We start from the raw sequence: 14,520 nt of genomic DNA on the forward strand, positions 1-14,520 counted from the left end.
TTCTGAAATTGCTTTCACATGACAGACTTTTATTAATACTCTATGCATCAGCATCTTCTTATGACAAAAATCCATCCTTTCCAACAACTTTAAATGCCAGAATTGAATATTCGCCAGGGGAAAACATTCTGTGCAAATTTTGTTACTTCAGTTAACTCTCTCTGACAGTGTACACAAATACAACATGTCCCTGAACAGTATTTATTACAAGAACCAATTAGGAATTATTTTGCAATCAAATTCAAATACATTAAAGGACAAATGCTGTACCCTCCAAAGCTTGACAGCCAGGTAAGCTGTCTTGTACAATCTTATTTTTGCCTTTAACTTATATTTTTCATAGCTTCCATATTCAGAAGTTCATTAACTTGTCTGGACCTGAATTCACAAGTAAATCCCAAGCATATCTGTAACATTACTGAACTCAGTGCAAAGGGAGCACAGTGTAACTACGCCAAAGTTGCTTCCTCCACCCAGCTCCCATTCAGTAGGCTCAAAGCTAACAGGAACTAATTAGCTGAGCAAAACCTTAGCTGTGGCTCTGTGGAGCAACCTGATGCCTCTACACTGTATTCCCCAGAGCCCCTCCAGGCTCTCAAAACATGATGAAAATGCACTGAGCAAGTTCAGCTTTGGACCATATCCTACCTGTTTACTGGCTTCAGCTTCACACCTTTAAAAGCTGACTCTGAAGAAGTCTGTGAGGGCTGAAGTTCTATGTCTAACCTAGTCCTGATGAACCTAAATGTGTCCATCTGTGCTGTATCACAAAAGAAGTTATGTATTTCAAAAGCAGCTATACACATGTGATTTAGCACCAAGTAAGATTTTATTTAAGTAATTACAACTAAATTATTTTGCATCACACAAATATACGAAACATATTAAGCACTGCAGATATAACAAATGAAATTGAAATTAAAAACTAAATAAGAATCAATATTTATTCTTCTTTTGAAATAATAGCACATGAATCAGTGTCATTGTAAGCCCAATGCATATACAAATATACAAAGAGAAGTCTTCCATAATTACATATTCACAAACTGATAAGACTCCTGCTCTCCATTATACTAATGGAGGAATAATTATTATTTTAAGAGAATATATTATACCCCAAATAAGTGTCAGTGATATTTACAGAGAGCTTCTTTCCAAACTTCACCTTACAGTATAAATCACTACAGTTTCTTTGTTCAAGAGTAGATAGAACAATAGGTTGGAATTTTAGATTTGATGATCGCCACAGTTGCCTGTTGAAGAAAACAAATTTAAACAAAATAAGGGGCACTAGCACTACATATAACAGTACTCATATAGTCTCTATAAATAGCATAATTCACAACTTTTACTTAGTTATCTTTGCTATTATCAAACAGAAGAAAGCTAAAAAGTTAATATTTGCTAAGAAATTTACTGTCAAAAGGGCTGAAAATAATGAACTGAGAAAAAGCACCATTATGATAACTAATGCTGGGGAGTAAACATCCAAAGTAAGGGACCTATAAACTCACACCTAAAATGGGGCACAAATATAAACATGAAACAATAAGGATTTTCATGTAGAGCAATGATGTTCTAGAAGGGATTTCCAACAAAAGTAAGAATCATATGTTAAATGACTCATTTAGAAAATAAATTTGATAAATTAATTGGTTGGATTATATAATATTGCTTGTCACCACAACTTACTAGTTTGTTTCCAGGGTTTTTTTGCTTTATCTTATTATGGTCTTTTTAGAAGATATACATTAAGACTTACTCACAAAGCAGATAAGACTACAAGAAATTAGGGGACTAACAGAAGAATCAGAGGTTAATGACTCACTGGATTAATTATGTTATCTAGATCTAAATTTTCAAAACATTAAGACAAGCCATAATTTTCCTTTTCTTGTCTCACTTCATATAAATAAAGAAATCTCAACCTCCTTCATTTTTCATGACATTTTTCAAGTCTGTAGTACAAACACTGCTACTGCTTTTAAATGAACATGAGCATACACACAAAAATGAAGAGGTAACTACTGATTATTTGGGCACCTACTGGCTAAGGCAAACAAGCTCAGTACTGTATGGTCCCTGCTCCTCAAGTTATTCCTATTCTTTATGAATAACTATTTAATATAACACATACAACTGTTCATAGGGTCAAGAAAGCAAATATTTTTCTCTTCTAGATGAACATCTAAGTCAGTACTCCTCATTTTTTCTCCTTTTCTCCTTTGTGCAGCACAGCATTTGTCAAAAGAATGTTCAACAGAAGAAACCTCTGCCATCTATTACTTAAAGTATCTTTTTGATTTATAGCCATTGTAGATCCAAACTCTGGGTTAACTAGGGTGGACTGGAATGTAAGATTCCTTCAGGAAATAGCATAAACAATAAACTATTAGTGGGAACAGGCAGGCATCATCAATAACAGCAAAAAGTAAATTTTGCAAGAGTAAATCTTGTTGAGAAACATTTTTAATTCCAGAAAATGGAACACCAATGATGTATCCCAGCCATACTAAAGCAAGAACATGGTAACAAAACCAGAGATGAAAGCTGTTCTGACAAAATTGTATTCAAATGTGTAGATTACTGAATAAACATCTGATCAATTCACCTTTCCACCACAGTGCTCCAACTTTTGTAAAGCAACAGTAACTTCTTCTCTATATTTCTTGTCCATTAATCTCTTTAAAAGCTATTGGGAAAGTAAAATAAAAATGTTTGTTGCACAATATAGTACAATATATGCAAAGAGGCAATAATAACCTATTTTGTTACTTTATTCCATCTCACCTTTGCAAAATTAAAGCCATAAAGAAAGATTACTTTATAACTTGGAACTGATGTCAAAGTATGGAATTCAAGAAAAGCAAATGGAATAAAAAGTTAACTAAAGAGAAACTTAAATTCTAAGAAAACTGGTCTGTTAACCCACAAAAATATTTCTTTTTCTTTCACCAAACAAATTTGAAAGAAATATCCACCTAAGAAAAAGTCATTCTTAAAGAATTGTCCACATGAAAAGTTAACTTTTTTTCCCATGTGCATTAAAAGAGATTTCTTGTAGTAGAAATACTTCAAAAAAAAAAAAAAAAACCTGCTGTAATTTCTCTTCTGTATTGATTGTCAAAAAAAGTCCTTTTATTTTGCTGTAAAAGTGCACTTTGCAAGCAGGTTAAAAGAAACCATGAAAAGCCTGTCTGACAGAGGAAGGATGTCCTCAGAATAACTTGGTATAAAAATACTTCTCATAATCCCACTCAAAGCTTATTTAATGATAACTTCCTTGTGCAGCATTCCCATCTGAAAAGAATGGGAATATTTGCTTCTGCTATATTGAAGCGTTCATGGTTTTGCTAAGATATTCAGACTTAAAATTAAAAACTCATTTTGCAATAATTTTTTCTCCAAAAAATGCATCTGGATGTTTTCATAAATAGTAGAGAGAAGACTTCCATTATTCTCCACTTTACATTAACAACAGTTTTTGAACCTTGCTAGAACTTTGTAAGTCACTGTATTATAAAAAAATAAAGGACTCACACTGGGTGCTGTATGAAATGCTTTTCATGGAACTGCTGAGTCGTCCACTGTATCTGTGCAGATAGTATAGTAACATCTCAACAAGAATGCCATTAAAATACAAATTTTATTACAGCATTAAAAACTTACATTTGTGAGTAGAAGTTTAAGATGATCATTAAGAGATGGGCCAACAACAGCACTCAATTGCACTAGAGCATCCAATCCCCTTCCAAATACTTCATCATCTGCATGAGCCTTCAGAAGGGGAAGAAAGAAAGAAAATCCTGTGAGTAAGATTCAGACAAAGTAAGTTTTTCTAAACTGCAATCTATGCATTATGATTGTATGGAGTAGTTTTAAACATTAAAAGTACTGTGCAAATGCTAATTGCTATAATGATATAAGCTTAGAAATAGAGTACAATATGACTGAATATTAGTCACTAGAGGGCAAATTTAAAGCCAAGGCATATGTTTAAAGTGGAAAACAAAAGCATCCATGAAATTTCCACAATAGTCTTACATTTCTTCTGAGACAACAAAACTAATAATTTACTATTGCTGAAATAAAAAATGTGGCATGCAGAACAGCTTGCTACACTAATAATTTCAGTATTCCACAGCATATTAGAAATAACCTTTCAAATGCTGATATGTTGAAATTGAGACACACCATTTTAGTTAAAAAATGGAATGAATTCTGAGTAATTTCTATGTAATTCATAACAATAACTTTCTTTGTTGGAAAAACAGAGGAGCCAATGACTTTCTTCCTCAGTTAATTTAGTCCTCTGCCAACTACACCTGCCAGCAGTTATCAGGCTCTTATCTACTTTTGTGGTTCTTTGTCATCTTTATTTTCTCCCATGGGAAGGTTCTTCTATACCTGACTTCTCTAATGGTTTAGTTATGCTGCTTTTCCTTTAGCAGAGAAATAAACTCATAACAACTTATTTTGGTCTCATACTAAATTATAAGTTTATTTAAACAACTATTTTTCCTCTCCAGCATCCGGGCCCTGAACATTTTCTTTTTAATTAGAAATCATGGACTGCTTGTCTAGTAGAAGATTTAACAAGGCATAGTACCAAAACAGTGCAACAATAAAAATTATCAGAAGAGTAATATTAATTGGAGGAAGAGACAAGAATATTTTTTCTAATTTTGCCTTTAAGCTAAACCAAAGATAGTGATAACACAAAATTCTGAACTTCTGTTACATCTCTGATTTGAGATCACAATTAATTTTCAAACTTCAAGCCATCTCTATTAAATCAGAACTGAAACACAGCTAGATTAAGGGACAGCTACTTACTAAACCAGAAAAGGGCTCTCAAAGATCTTTTTCAAAAGATCCAAAAGAGATAACCTTCAAAGCCAATATGTCACTTTATTTTCTAATGGTGTAGAAGAATTAAAAACATTTTTTTTTAATTAAGAATATGACCTCAAACACTATAAATGTAGTCCTCCTTTTTCCTCATTGACATATTCTGGAAATGATGCTGTGCAGGGCTGGGAGTTGGACCCAATGATCCTTGTGGGTCTCTTATTTTGTGATTCTGTTTTACCTTTGTAGTGTGTTTTGAATTGTTACATGTAATAGACGAGTATTTATTCCTGCATATCCATTTTACTTCACCTCCTTTTTATTTTTTGCATGTTATTGCGTGGACATATAAAAACACCCACAAATATATGCATTTATTTCTGCTTATATTAAAACCTTTAAGAAAACAGTCTCATAAAATTTTCCCATAGCAACTGTCATATAGTTATACAAGGAGTTGCCCATCTTAATTTATATTTACAGACATATTTAGCTAATTAACCAAGGCAGGGGTAACAACAGAAAGAGAAATCATTCTTACCCCCCAAACCAAAAGCCCATGCGATAGATTCGTTACATTAATATTACCCATGTAGTTCCCACCAGCAGAAGAAAAAAAAAATCAAACCCATTAAAATCTCTGCATGAAGAGTAAGACATACCAATGCAGCCTTTAAGACTGGAACTAGACGAGGCAACAAGGGAATAGCTTTTTCAGCAGCACCTTCAACTAGAAGTAATTCTTTAAAACCCTCCTTGGAAACAAAAGTATAAGGATGTTTTGTCTCTCTTAGTCCCTGTTGCAAATGTAAAACATGATTTTCTTAATACTGAGACTTCTCTTAAACAAAAACATGTTTTAAAAGTTCCACACAGCAGCAAGACCATGTTTAGATTTTGTCAGATAGTTCAAAATATAAAGTACACTAACTCCACCATGTGGAGCCACTGGGTACAACTCTGCTCACAGAATATTCTAATTCATTTTTCTTTTAGAATATTGAATATTAAAACTCACATTATGAATACTACCAATTCAATCAATATTTGTACTTCACTACCTTCCATCTAACAACCCAAGGTATTTTTTCAATGAGACCATGAACTAGAACAGGCCATATTTGAATAGGGATTTTGCACCCTGAAGGAAAAAAAGAATAGAAGGTGAACTATGGAAGTAAAGACACCCCACACCACATACGTCTCTATGCAACACTAAAAACTTGTAGATAGCACAAAGATGCACATCTAGTGAAAGTCTGATTGACAAAACTCAAAGATTTAAAGACATGTGTCTGAAGCCTATTTTCTTAACATAAAAAAAGTTTTACGTTACCTTAGGAATTGACAGTTTTGTTTAGTATTGAAAAAAAAGGGGAAAAAAGAAACAAAGGGAGAAAGGAAAACAAGAAAAGAAAAAGGAAAACAGGAAAAAAAAAAAAGGAAAAAAGAAAAAAGAATGTAAGCCACCTCAATATATGCACTTTATTCTACCTGCAACATTATGTTCAGCATTTATTTAGACAGCTGGAACATATTTGGTGACAAATGTCACAGATGATTCTGAGAAAACAGAAGCCTCAACACAGTGTATAGTATTTCTCTTCCACTTATTTACAGGATCCTATTTCCACTGTACTAATTCAGTCTATTGAGGAGATCATTCTTACTTCATAAGGTAGGTGTTATATACAGAAATAAGCAAAACAATTTAGTTTACAAAAGAATCTGCAAAACCACAAATTTCATTCAACAGTTGGGCATCGGAGATTTGGTCTTGAATTTGATCAGTATCTTGAAGATTAAACAGCTTGACCTAGCTGTCAAAAGCTCTAGCCCAGAAAGCTCTAACTAAAGAACTACAAATAGCAACGTTCTTGACCATTTTAATTCATATAATATCCTCACAAATGTTTTTTTTTTAATATTTCTCTAGTAGCTGAGCCTAAACTAGCTAACTTAGATTGTTAAAAAATTACATTTGCAAATAGGAAATGATTGTGTGCTTAATGTTGCAGGAAATTGAGTTTACCTCTGCCAGTGTTAAAAGAAGAGGATCAAAGGGAACAGTTTCAGGAGGGCATTCCCACTGCAGTTTGTGCTTTACTGATCCATGCACTAACCTATATAAAGAATAAAGTTTTAACAAAATAACATATATAATACATAATTTATTGCTAACACTATTTGCTTTAAATGTATCAGCAATTAGTTTGTTGTATTCCTACATTACATACACAATCTCAATACATAATGTTTTCCTTAGTGAAATGGTATAAGCAGAGAATCAACTAAGTTAGCAAAGATGTCTGGGGTCATGGAGTCCAACCTGTATATATCTATAATGGTCAACAGTGAAATTACACAGAATTCCCAGAATATGGTAGTTTTCAAAATTCTGTTCCTAATCACACAGAAATCAGAAAATAGAAGTTATAAAAATGATAGATGCCTCTCATGCCAACACAGAAGATACTCCTTTTCCAAAGTTACTTATTTTGACAAGTATATCAAGAAACATTTTTCTCAAATAGCAATGGATAAGGGAAAGCAGTTGAAACTGAAGGAAGATCATACTGGAATTTACTATTTACTCCTAAGATACAAATAAATGTATTAATACTATGCATTAATGATTATTTTATACAATTATATACATGTACATCTTATTAATGATGGCTTATATTTTTGTAATTCTGCATCCATGTGACAAAACACCAGAATATTTATTGTCTAGGCAAATATATAACTAAGTAACTTAAAACACCCTAAACTTACTTGTGAGTAGTTTTGTTAATATTTCATATGCCTGAAAACTACAGAATAGGAAATCCAGTAACATGTTGTCATACTACTAAGACTGTGAAAGGTCTACTTATTAAAATGGCACTAATTTTATTATCTTTGTTAGTAGGGATAAGTAAATACAATTACCTGAAAAAATCATTTGTGAAAGATGTTTAGGAAACCAAGTGTGCACATACTTAATTCTTTAAAAATGTGGCTTTGATATTAATACAGCATAAAAAAAGAACCAAAAGAAGACAATTTCAAAGGCATGGGAAGTTGCTTTCAGCTCTGAAAAGAGTAAAGTATTAGATTTTTTTCCAGAATTGAATGGAATCAAACAACCTAACTAAAAGATGAAACACTATTTCATAATATATTTAGTAAAAATAAGAAGCAAACCCAACATACCTACACGGAATGCCACCTCTAGCATATGTAGCAGCAAATGGAGATGGTGGTTGAGAATAAGCATGAAACTGTGAGGACAGAAAAAAAAACATTATTTATTTATAACAGTAATGTTTTATAGCTATTATGAATATGTTAAAACAGAAGTTTACCAAAAAATGAACTTAATCATATGATTCTAAAACAAATTTAAAAAAAGAACTGCAGCTATGCAATGGAAAACATGTAAGTGATACACTTATGTGAAAACTGCTTTTAAGACTCATTGGTCTGGGAAGTTATTAAAATGAATAAAAATGTACAATCAGTGGTCTCCTGATGTAATCACTTTAGTTTTCTTTTTTTTGTTGTTGTTGTTGTGTTTTTTTGTTGTTTTTTTTTGTTGTTTTTTTTTTTGTTTTTTTTTGTTTTTTTTTTTTGTTTTTTTTTTATTGTTTTTTTTGTTGTTTTTTTTTTCTTTTTTTTTTTGTTTTTGGTTTTTTTTTTGTTTTTTTTTGTTGTTTTTTTGTTGGTTTTTTTTTGTTGTTTTTTTTTTTGTTGAAAATGGTAATACAAGTCTTACAGCTCTTTCCTAAGCAGAGCAAGGAGCTCCCACTTCCCTGAAGCTCTTGTTTTTATACTGGTAACATGCAGAAGGCAGTTTTACTGCAATTCCATCTTGATCTGGGTATAGACAAAAGTATATGGTGGCAAGATGTGGGAGAAACCCCAACTATTGGGCAAGATGGAGAGAGAGCACTGCAAATGCACAGGGAGGTTCATACTGGGTGAGAATCTAGGAAGGGCATACTGGAGAAGGAAACTAGGACCTTCATGCAAGTAAAAGCTGCACAAATTTGGTTTTTATAACATACATGCTTCTTATACATATGAACTATTATATTATTTATTAGCATGATCATTTAATGCTGCTTCCCAGGTAATACACCTTATCACAAAGCATTCAAAAGGAAATACCATGAAATCTCAATTTTTATCTTTTGTGTGTTTAAACCTACATTAGATTAATAAAATTGTATTCACAGCTTAATTTTGGTCATTGTGCTACTTGCAAAGAGATTTCAAGTAAAAAAAGATGCCCACATTAAAGTATTCCGCCTCTGTTTATTAGTAAAGTACCTCTGCATTTCATTCACTTTTTAAAAAGCCTGTGACATTACTAATTGCCAAATTATATGGCTCAGTGGTGAACTACAATTCATGCATTCAATGCTAGTTCTCCAGGCACGGGACTTCCAGGAAATAAACAACTCCTTTAATTTCTACTCTCCCAAGAATACAAATTTTTCCTGAAGGATTACATAGTCACAGTAACTGTGAGTTTCAAATAATGTTCACTAGCAATTAATTTGCCAGATTTTATGATGCCTTGAATACCTTCAATATGCCACCTGATTCTTGGTTTCATTGCATAACTAAGTTTCTCTAAAGCAGCAGGTGCCAAACCTTAGAAGTAAGGAAAAACCAACCCTTTTCAATGTTTAGCTCTAAATCTCTTTTTAGGGCACTAGTACATAAAAAAATTACAGTTACCATCCAAACCACAACTGTACCAAAATGAATTTTTATTGAAATGTAATAAACAATGTTATACCTTCAGGCATTTGAGCTTAGAAGATAAGGTATGTATGATTAATAACAAAAGTTTAATTTCAGTTTAAAAAATAGGACCAGAAGAAGCATGTCCTGCATGCAATTTCATAAAGTAAGGAACACTCTTCAAACCACAGATGGATTTTAACCAAACAAAACCACCACCATTTACACCTACTGGATCAATAGTTTTAGGATTCAGCTTGGCACTAGGCTTTGGCTGTGATTCTGGAGAACATGTCTTGCTTTTCTGGGCTGCAGACTTTGTTTTTATTTGGATGCCTGATGACATTCTTAGAACATTGCTTCCTAAAAAAAAAAAAAAAAAAAAAATATATATATATATATATATATATATATATATATATATATATATATATATATATAAATTTTCATTGCTATGTGACAGAATTGGAAGGGTTAGAATCCCCAGGCCCAAAGACTGACATGAACAACCAACCAAGTAAATCTGATATATCGGGCACAGTGCATGGGGCAATTGTAATAGTCCTGTCACTCCATATTTCAAACGCACACATTTCCTAACCCGCTCCTCTTTACTTGTGTTCTTTGAGACCTGCAGCAAAAATGAATTACATACAGTCTGTTTTTAGGGTAGCCTACAAAAAAAATGAGCAGCACTACAGGCTTCAGCAAAAGAGCCCAGAGTAAAATGGGTACAGTTACATTAGAAAAAACAACAATTTGAGGAAGGTCCAGGATGAAGTAATGAAGCAAGTACATTCAGGACACAAAACCCAAACCACAATCAATAAGAGATGAGAACAGAAATGCGAGGCAGCAAAAAAAAAAAAAAAAAAAAAAACCAAAAAAACCACAGAAAATGAATTCAAATTCCATTAAAAAGAATGAAAATACTTTTCTAAAAAGACTGCAAAAATAACTTTGTCTACATCATTTAATACTGATTTAGGTACACTTATCTTCCGTAAGTCAATGTACCAGCCTCACATCACTACAAATGTATGTAATTGGGTTGAAGTGTCCCAAATAAAAATAATATTTCTCTACTTATTTAACATACCAAGTCTGATATTATGATGAATAATATAAATTATTCCTGGGAGATTACAAGATTTCAAATATAAATAAAATTATAAATTGTGAAAACCCTGGTTTTGAATATTATAATGTTCAGTAATTTTTGCTGTGGTGTATTCTCCATGGAAAAAAAAAAATTAGTAAATAAGACATTAGATTCCTATTCTGAAAAAGCATATATAGCATATATAGCATATATAGCACTATATAGAGATGAAAATAATAGGAAGCCACACACAGAAACAAACATTGCCTCAGGGATGAGCAGTGTGCTTGCTGTCCAGCCATCACTCTTGATGACAACTGTTTTTTTTTTAAATATGATTAAATGCCAAATATTGAGATCAGGATGAATCAGACAGATTTGCCATGCTACTCTCTTGCCCTCAGCTTTATCAGCCACCTGCCCTAATCTCTGCCAGACTCTTGCACGTGCACTCCTTGTTTAGCTTGGCTATTCCACCCTCTGAGCAGGATTTCCAGTCAGGTACCTTTGTCATCATCTACATTATGAAATCTTTAGCATTGCTTCTGTTTCTGGTAAGTGATAAGGTCCCAGCACATGTGTAGATAAGCTGTCTCTATGACTTGTGGAAAGAATTAAATGAAGTGCCCAATTTTACTGAATGCTGTGAAACAACATATAATAATGATTAGCAAATCAGCTAAAATACAAAATAAAACTAAAATTGAAAGTTTAAATTAATACTTCTTTACTGATGATTTAATCAGAACTAGTGATTCAAATCAGTTCATCTCTGTACATTTTATTTTCTCTTTCCTATCATTTCCAGAATGTAGCCTGTCTTCACTGAAAGTCTTTTAAAAAGAAATAATACACTACAATTAGTCAATTAGTCAATTTCTTTTAAAAAGAAATAATACACTACAATTAGTTCATAACTCACAGAAATTTACATGACACTTATGGGGACTATTCTTGTAAAACAGAAGTCAAATGGAAAACATTACTATAGAAAAAATCTACTGATTTTGTATGTCCATTTATTATCATAAAGTTCTAATCACATTAGCATTAGAAGACAGACTTTTAACTGTCAGAAAATTAAGAAAAAATATTTTCATACTATAAAAGTACGAGGTAAGTTCTTGACAGCAGTAGCATGTACCACAAAACAGTGCTACCCGTGTCAAACTTTGAAATGTACAAATAATACACTCAGCTTGCTAATACCTATATAAATATTTTTCTCAGAAAAGTATTTAGAAGTAAATGAGATGTTTTTATTTTTTTCTATTTTCCAAGTAATGAAAAGACACGCTAAGGTACATTAGATAGCACTGACCAGAAAAAGTACTTTTCACAAGGAGGTCTCACTCTTCAGAGATGAATGCTCTCGTGTAGTGAGGAGCTGGAAGGGTCACACGTTTTTGTAGAGAGATCAGACAGGTGAAGCACAGCCGTGAATCAAACAAGTGAGGTTTGATACAGAAGTGACCCATCTACTGGCAGATGCCAGACTTCAAATAAAGGAGCGACACTTTAAACAGAAATAGGAGAAGCACTTTTAAGAGACATCTTTCAAAGCAGGAAAAGCGCAGCCTGGAGCTCGGGATCTAGAAGTCACTTAAGGCAGGCAGAATGGAAGTCGAAGTCAGCAGGATCTGAAAGGTGAGGTTGCTCCCTTACCCTGCTGAGTGCCAACTCTCCCGGAGTGCAGAGGCAGAAACACAAGCGGGGCTTCGAGCGCCGTCACCGCCGAGAGGCTCAGGCAGAGAAGCTCCGGCGAGCTCTCACAGAGCCCCCGGCCCGGCCCTCCTCAGCCCCGTGGGACATCCAGGGACCCCGCGGGAGCACGAGGAGGCCGCTCCGCTGCCCTGGGTCCCTGTCCCGTCCCCGGCTCCCGCTGCCTGGGCACGTCGCACTCCGGGCACGCCGGGCTCCGGGCACGCCGGGATCCGGACACGCCGGGCTCCGGGCACGCCGGGATCCGGACACGCCGGGATCCGGACACGCCGGGATCCGGACACCCCGGGATCCGGACACGCCGGGCTCCGGGCACGCCGGGAACCGGGCACGCCGGGATCCGGACACCCCGGGATCCGGGCACGCCGGGATCCGGACACCCCGGGATCCGGGCACCCCGGGATCCGGGCACCCCGGGAACCGGGCACGCCGGGCTCCGGGCACGTCGCACTCCGGACACGCCGGGCTCCGCGCAGCGCTGTCCCCGCTGCCCGCGGGCCCCGCGGCGCCGCCGACGCTTTCTGCGGGTTGCCAGGGGAACTACGGGCCGCCGGCAGCACAAACTTCCTCCGGGCTTGGTGCAGACGGAGCGACAAGGAGATTAAGAGATCGATTTTGTGGTGGTTTTTTTTTTTTTTTTTTTTTTTTTTTTTTCAGCCTGCCTTATGTGCTGTAATTAAAATAAGAACGGTGAATTTTCATATGTCATCGCCACTCGGTTTTATCCACTTTTTAAATACCTTCCCAGGTATACAATCCCCTCATACAATACTGAAAGTTCCACTGGAAATATAGCATCACATCTGAGTGTGGTAAATGAACTTTTGGGTAAAAGGCTACTTTTTAACTTGACCACGAGAGTGCTTTCTTGCTGTCTTCAAAAAATGTGTATATTCATTCATGCACACAAAAATAAATCTTCAAGCGAAATGTTTCCTTGGTTTGCTTAAACTGGTTGAGATACAAGCTTTCCACCATTACATTCTTTCTCACTCTGTCATTTCTACTGCAGAACTGAATGTGGTTAAGTGAGACTATTCTCATGATTTTCCACAGGAAAAAAAAAATTGCACTGACATTGGTGAAAAGTAGTCATAGACTATTTGAAAAATGCCATTGGTATTAGATTTTGGGCAATGAAGGCATTCATAATTGCTTTTATCCAACATAAATTGTATCTGCCAATAATGGTGAGTTAAAAGTGAGGATATTTGCAGAGTTAAAATAGGACTGCATAATTGAGTGCCATTGAAATGCATTAATGCAAGAGACTATTTGGAAATACAGAAAGAAAATATCTATAAATAATATCAGAGAAGGGAAGATTTCTTTTTTTCTAAGTGTTTTTAACTAAACTCAAAAAGCATTACAGTACTTTAACAGAATTATTTTGCTGTTCCTCAATACTGAAGGTCAAAAGAAAAAAATTGATGTCTTTTTATTCAAAAATTTCATGGACTGATAAATGATCTCAGAAAAAAATCCAATATTGTAAAGCAGACCATGAAAACTTTGAAAATCACACTAAAAAATGCAAACCAGCATAATCATTTCCAGGAAGAGAAAAAAAAATCTGCTTTTTTTTGATCGAGGTTTATTTTTAGTTCAGTGTTTTGGTATCATTTTGTCCATGGATCTGTAATGGCTGTTTTGTGAGTACAGAACAGACCACAGCTATGGAAGAAAGTAGTAGCACAATTCCTAAGTCAGTAGGAGGTATGAACTGCTGTGCGGCGTGAAGCAAAACCCCACGATCAGCTCCGTGGAGTCAGCAGCTCCCACTGAGTTCACGGCAGCACAGAAACAACTGGGTTGTAAAAGGACAAGGAACACTCCAGAGAAGAGCTTAGTGCAAGAACAGTGCAAGAGAAGGGCTTAGTTCAGAGTCCAATCATTTTCCTGGAAAATGCAAAATAAGAGAGTGTCAGGGTCCTGCAGTGTGTGTGGTACCACGGAGGGTCCTGCTGCTCTTGGGCTGCTGAATGTGTGGCAAGGCTCAGCCACCTGGGTGCAGGCAGCCTGCTCTTCTGGGTGGGCTTAATCCTCCCACATGGCAGAAATACAGAATAAAATGATCCTAAATTCCTGGAGCAGAATAGGATGAAACT

General features: G+C 35.1%; 1 protein-coding gene across 4 annotated transcripts; it reads right to left on the reverse strand.

The window, feature by feature from the left end:
* Positions 1-57: 57 nt before the first annotated feature.
* PACRGL (parkin coregulated like) lies at positions 58-12,883 on the reverse strand. 4 transcript variants are annotated; one of them, XM_053976652.1, is made up of 9 exons: positions 12,356-12,875; positions 12,012-12,206; positions 9,821-9,951; positions 8,050-8,117; positions 6,884-6,974; positions 5,514-5,606; positions 3,670-3,777; positions 2,612-2,692; positions 58-1,253 (listed from the first exon to the last, which is right to left on the reverse strand). In XM_053976652.1, exons 3-9 carry the CDS (start codon positions 9,932-9,934, stop codon positions 1,197-1,199), a joined length of 612 nt encoding a protein of 203 aa, XP_053832627.1. In that variant the 5' UTR covers positions 9,935-9,951; positions 12,012-12,206; positions 12,356-12,875; the 3' UTR covers positions 58-1,196. The 4 variants fall into 4 exon arrangements, with proteins under 4 accessions (XP_053832627.1, XP_053832625.1, XP_053832626.1 ...); XM_053976650.1 differs by having other exon boundaries at positions 5,514-5,648; positions 12,356-12,870; XM_053976653.1 differs by lacking the exon at positions 58-1,253 and adding an exon at positions 3,541-3,593 and having other exon boundaries at positions 2,611-2,692; positions 5,514-5,648; positions 12,356-12,883.
* Between the last annotated feature and the right edge of the window lie 1,637 nt (positions 12,884-14,520).

Source organism: Vidua macroura, chromosome 4 (assembly GCF_024509145.1).
Source record: "Vidua macroura isolate BioBank_ID:100142 chromosome 4, ASM2450914v1, whole genome shotgun sequence".
Lineage (NCBI taxonomy): Eukaryota > Metazoa > Chordata > Aves > Passeriformes > Viduidae > Vidua > Vidua macroura.